This window comes from Anneissia japonica, unplaced genomic scaffold, assembly GCF_011630105.1.
Source record: "Anneissia japonica isolate Jap-2015-1 unplaced genomic scaffold, ASM1163010v1 scaffold287953_len805160_cov178, whole genome shotgun sequence".
NCBI lineage: Eukaryota > Metazoa > Echinodermata > Crinoidea > Comatulida > Comatulidae > Anneissia > Anneissia japonica.
In genome coordinates, this window is record NW_022747029.1 from 125,045 (window position 1) to 131,558 (window position 6,514).

Sequence of the window (6,514 nt, forward strand, 5' to 3'; positions counted from 1 at the left end):
CGCTGTATTGTTGTTTTATTCTTTACTGATTCATGATTATGCTTTAATTGTTTTGTGTATTATTTGGATAATAGCAACGATTTCTACCGCCACCAAGGAGGTTATGTATTCACCGATAACTGTCTGGGAGTCTATTCCAGTTTGTTTTTATTATCTTTGTTGAGAATTGATAATAAAATACGCGACGACTTGGTAACGAAAGTTTGGCACAAGTTTTTTTAGATCCAGCTGTAGGGGGCGTCCCATTTTTCGTATTCCCACCATGCATTTCGGTGGAACACGGTGGAACACTTTTTTTGTGTGGAGAACTCTATCTTGTATTTCTAGTATCTTTGACAGAACTGCATTTATTCAGATGTAGGGGACGCCATAACACAATACATAACAGTGGTGACAGTAGTAATAGCCCGGCCCTATTAATAATATTAAAAGCTGAAGAAATAGTAGTATAGTAGTAATATTAAGAAGTAATTGGTGGTATTTAGTAGTGGTGGCGGTGATATTGGTAGTAGTAGTGGTAGTAGTGGTATGGTAGTTGCAGATCAAGTAGTGGTTGTAGTAATACCACCACCACTGTCGGAACCGCACCGGCCGCACCACCAGATATGGCCGGACCACTTTTACTCAATAATATTACTTTTTTTTAAAATAAATATAATACTGATGTCAATTATTTTTTAATAATAATGTATCTAATTGTCTTTTTAATGTTATACCTCAACAACATATACATGGACTTGTTGTATTGCCTATGTACATTTCAACTTATATGACAATCCTTACTTTTAGTAACTAAGATTGATTTTGAAAAAGTTAGTATAAATATAAAATAACAATTAACTATTTATAAAATGTTGGTGGGTTGGAGTCTACCAAATTGCCATAACCAAAGAAAGGTATACGGGTAAAAACACCCTCGTACCCGGTGACCAAGACAGCTATGGGGACCTCTGTGATTTGCTATTTTTTTTGCTAATGACAAAGCAGAGAAGCATGCTCTCATCAAAGTTGTTAGGCCTATAATGGCACTATTACTCACATACTGTATATGATTTATGTTTACTGATCAGGCGACTAAACTTTTAATATAGTAAATGTATGATATAATACAGTAGGCATGATGTACTACGTATTTTATGACTATTAAGTACGGTAGATAATGTATCTGTATAATACATTGTATAATACATAGTATGCAATCAATATTTTCGGCCCAAAATATAAGAATGGTATAGCAAATTGTACTGTGGATTACTTCAGTAAAATAGTTTTAAAATTGTTAATAATTCCATTTCATAATATATTTTTTTCTGCCAAAAAATTCCAGACTTCAAAATATAGGGATCATGTTCAGCGAGGGTGATTTTACTATAGATCACTTCAGTTAAAGAGTAATTTTGTTAACTGTATGCTGGTGGTGGATATGCTCTCAGGCGCCACTAACTTTGAAATCTTGTATCCGTTTACATAGGGGTAGCAGGCCAATTTAATAAACATTTTTAAGCCCCCCCCCCCCCCCCACCCACCCCTCCACCCATCTTACTATAATGGCCTCACCACTTGAAAAATTCTTCCTACGGCTATGAAGAGCTACGAATTGCAAGCAGACTCTAAAATTGATCATATAAGCTTTTGAACCGCGGCTCCCTAAATTGTCATATTTTTGGGGGATTTTCCCCCTGGACCACTTTCGAAGGATTTTTAGCGACGACCGACTTCGCCCACTTTGCTCTCGTTGGGGGCATCAGTCCTCATATGTCGGGCGCTTTATCCTCCCCACCCCCCTGCCCTGTCAGGTAAATCCTGGCGCCACACCTGATCGCAAGTCAAGTATCCATAATTCAAGAAAAAATCCCAGAAAAATAAAACATCAAGCAATACAACGGAACAAAAATTAGATACACAAAAACAATAAACACATAACATAAACCAATGAATTGTAAGGTATAGAGCCGTTAATGTTTGTGGTATTCTTAGAGCCGTTATTAAACGAGAGTGTCGTTTAAAATTTAACTATGCGACTTTTATTATAGTCTCGTTGCATTGGAATGAAAACTTCTTATGAAGGTGGTGGTGGTGGTGGTGGTAGTAGTAGTAGTAGTAGTAGTAATAGAAATAGTCTGACAGATTCCTAGTAGTAGTTCTTGTGTGCTGTAATAGCAGACACTTACCAGATTGAACCACGATAAGCATTATTCCTCCTTTCTCCAATTTATCAAACATGAACAAAATGTCTTCTTTTAAGTTGTCTACATAGTATATGGAATCCACCAAGTTAATGTGGTGAAATTTCTGATCATTTCCAGCTGATTCAAGTTGTTCTCTAAACTGTTGAAACGTACTGTTGAACCAAGAAAACTTGACGTTGTTCCACTTGCCTTTTACTGTGCTTTGGTATTCGGTAATCGCTTTGGTGCTTGGCTCAACGACTGTGTTCTCAATGGTTGAAAAACGATTTAACAATTGCTTAATGAAAAGAATCTCGATTTCACCTATAGAAAGAAAGAATTTTCTAACGTAATTGATTTACAGGTTCATTTTGTACAGGACCTGACTAAGATTTGCATGTACTAAATTTAGGAGAGATATCTCAATTGGAAATTAGCTTAAATATGCAAAATAGGGGACACCCCTTTTTTTGTTGGAAGTGCTATATTAACGGTAGTCTAGTCAGGCTGAACATGTTGCAAACAAAGGCTTTCTTAATTTAATGAACACATATGATGAGGGGATACAATTTTAGAAATCACACTGTGGTCACATGTCCTATTCATAAGCAAATTAGCTTAAATATGCAAAGAATAGTGTTCACGCCCCTTTTTTATTTGAGGCACTATATTTAGCCATAGGCTAGGCCATCTGAATATATTTCAAATAAGAATTTTTCTTTTATAAATGAACACGAACACATATGATGAGGGAATAACATTGCAGAAATCACACTGTGGTCAGATATCCTGTTCATGTACAAATTAGCGTTTAAAGCACTACTTTAAATAGTAGGCTAGACAATATAAACATTATTGCAAACAAGGTTTTTCTTTTATAAATGAACACATTGTGATGAGGGGAACACGTCCCGTCAAATGCACTTGACTTGGGGTCACGCCTCTTTTTATTTGAAGCGCTACTTAAAACAGTAGGCTAGACAGTCTAACATATTGCAAACAAAAGTTTGTCTTTTATATTATAAACACATATGATGAGTGGATCACATTTCAGAAATTTTACCTTCATCACACGTCCCATTCGGATTGTCTAGCTTAGTGTTTAAGGTAGCACTTAAAGTAACAAAAAAGGGGGTGTATCCCATAGTTTTGCATATTAAGGTAATTTGCATATGAATGGGACATGTCACCACCGTTTAAATAAAATAAAAAAATTTAAAAAAAATTCTCACATTGGTGTGATATCTGAAATTTATCTACTCATGTGTTTATTCATAAAAGAAAAGCCTTGTTTGCAAGTCCAGATTGCCTAGATTACTGTGGAAGTAGTGCTTTTAATCAAAAAGGGGGCGTAATTCCAATTTCTTTGCATTTTTAAGCTAATTTGCATATGAACAGGATATCTGACCACAGTGGGATTTCTGCAATTTCATTCCCTCATCATATGTGTTCATTTATAAAAAAAAAAACAAAAAAAAAACAACCTTACCTGCAATATATTCAGATGGTCTAGCCTACAGCTAAAATGTAGTGCCTCAAATAAAAAACAACCAATGTAAGAAAAAATAGTAGCCCAAGTTGTCTTTGTGTGGGTTTTTTCCAAAATTATTTAGGATCCCTGGAAATTATCAATTTATGGCGCCTGCACAGAGTGAAAATATACAAACAGTATAGCTGGTCTTATTTTAGAGGTAGGGATTAGGCCGTAATCATAGAGAAAGAAATGAAAACAATCAATTGTCTAATACTACTTACTACAATTATACCTATTCTATGCACTTTCCAATTTGAATCGGATGAAAAATTTACATATGGAAACGTTTTTTGCCACTTTTTATCATTTGCTAGTCCAGCTATCACGAAAGTAGTTTGGATCGACCAATTAAAAACATTGGGTTTGTTTCATTTTCATTATGGGTTAATACTAACAAAATTCAATTTGCACAGTCAATATTCTTTTGTTAAAACTTGTATTTGAACACATATTTAACAGTACACATAGTACAATGTAAAGTGAACAAATGTTGAGATTTCTCTTCCCCTAGTCCACGCTTTTGTGTTGCAGGATTGGCTTAGCCCGCTACACCCCTATTGAAATTTTCAAACGCTCCAGACTATAAATTGCATTAAGTTTTAATATAGGCTAATTGCTGCAAGTTATCTTGTCATGGGACATTTGTTTTTTAATAAAGGTAATAAAAGCACGCAAAAAATCCAACTGATAACTAAATAAGGCCAAATTACATGAAGAAAGAAGTCAAACACGGCCAACAATGATGTAAAACATCATTACAGTGTACGAAAGCAGCACAGAAAGCAACAAACAGTCTTCGTACCATTAAAAGGTCATTAAAATATATGGATATAGAGAGCTTTAAAATATTATATAAATTATATGTTAGACCCCACCTAGAATATTGTATTCAGGCTTGGAGCCCGGGCTTAAAAAAGGACATAAGTATACTGGAAAAAGTTCAAAGAAGAGCTACAAAATTACTGCCATATTTGAAAAATATGAGTTATAGTGAGAGATTAATCAAATTGAATCTGTATACCTTGGAACAACGGAGAGTTAGGAGATCTTATTGAAACTTTTAAAATTGTTAAGTCCTTTGAAGACGTGGATTGTGGAACATTTTTTATCTTTATCGAGGACACTAGCAGGAGAGGACATGAATATAGATTATACAAACCAAAACTTAACAATTTTTTGAAATGCAGAATGGAATTCTTCTCACATCGCGTAATAAACATCTGGAATAGCTTACCACAAGAGGTTGTTGCTGCCACAACTGTAAACACCTTCAAGAACAGACTGGACAGCTGTGGGGTCTTAAAGGCGTTTGCCTAACGTTTCCCACTTATATCAAGTATCAAGTAAGTAAGTATCAAGTATCACAAGTCAAGCAAACAGAAGTTTGACGTCATACCAGTGAATCGGACTATCACGCTTGAGAGATTTTTTTACCCCAAGAGAGGCAATCGTGGATTGGATCGATTTTATATTTTCTTATTTTTCGATAAAACTACCCAACCAATCATACTAAGTTTTATATCAGCTTCAAGCTTATTATATTCAATCCACGAATCCACTTGGGCCAATTCGAACAAAGAAATAGTCTGTGAGTGAGGGATTACGAAACGAGCTCGGAACAGCCAAAAACCTAAAATTTCTTGAAATTCCCTATCTAAATCGACGTGAGGAACTGTTATAAATCGGCGTATTCCGACAAAACTGTAGGGATTTTTAAATATTTTCTTCACGAATTGGTAGATTAATATTTTTTACAACATAATCCGCTTGGGCCATTACAAGAAAATCATAGATTATGTACCAAAAATGCACTTTTGTGGGAAAAATCCAGTTTTCTCCAATGGTTAAGGCGACCTTGGAGAGAAAATGATACAACATTTCCATATGCTTCATTGGAAGAGACAATGGACCTAATTAATCAAAATTACAACTTTTACAACATGATTGCTGAAGTTTACATTTATTATTTTCATTGTTCCACTGCGTTTAAGTAAAATTGCCATCGCTAGGCCTATATTTCAGAAAAAAAGAATGGTGACGGAACGTTAATAATATATTAAATTAAATATATTAACTTTCAAATGTCTGTATTGTAATGTCAATTGTATAAAAGTTAGAGTAGTGCCAAAGTGCGAGCCAGCGAGTCATGCGAGCCAATGCGCGAGTCATGCGAGCCATACATTTTAAATCTTTTTTTTTTTTCAGGTTATCCAATTTTGCAAACACGTAGGCTTAGCCTATATCTTTGTCCTAGTAGATGCAAATGAATAACACACTCTCCAACACATCAGGAGGCATGTGTAAAAAGTTCTCAAACGAACTCTCATCCAAAACCTGTCATCGCGGTGCATTTTAATATACTCCATTTTGCTAAAAACGCACCTTTTTGCGTCTGGCCCCATGTTTAGAGGTCATTAAAATCGAATGTAGGTAAGAATGGCCCCGGAAAAAATGGCCTCAGAAAAAATGGCCCCGGAAAAAATGGCCCGAGAAAAAATGGCCCCGGTAAAAATGGCCCCATATGACAGGTAGGTAAAAATGGCCCCAATGAAAAATTTAGTAATAGAAATGATATACATTTTTTTTAATCTTCAAGTATTTAAATACTGTATAAGCAAGAATTGAATCAAGAAATAAAAAATGGCCCTCAATTATAAAATTAAAGAAAAAAAAAATAAATAAACAAATGTTGTAAAATACCTTGTAGCAAAAATTTAATTAGTAAATCAACATAAAGAATATGCATATTTGAGAACTAAAATAAATTAGTTTTTAGCTCCTATGAGTAGCTCTGGGAGTAGGTCTAAGTATT

General features: G+C 34.8%; 1 protein-coding gene across 1 annotated transcript in view; it reads right to left on the reverse strand.

Annotated features, from left to right (window-relative positions):
* LOC117120406 (histamine N-methyltransferase-like) overlaps nucleotides 1-6,514 on the reverse strand; it is a 32,916-nt gene that overhangs the window by 11,322 nt on the left and 15,080 nt on the right. The window contains exon 2 of the mRNA XM_033265453.1: nucleotides 2,172-2,492. Coding sequence (XP_033121344.1) covers nucleotides 2,172-2,492 — 321 coding nt within the window. The remainder of the gene's footprint in view (nucleotides 1-2,171; nucleotides 2,493-6,514) is intronic.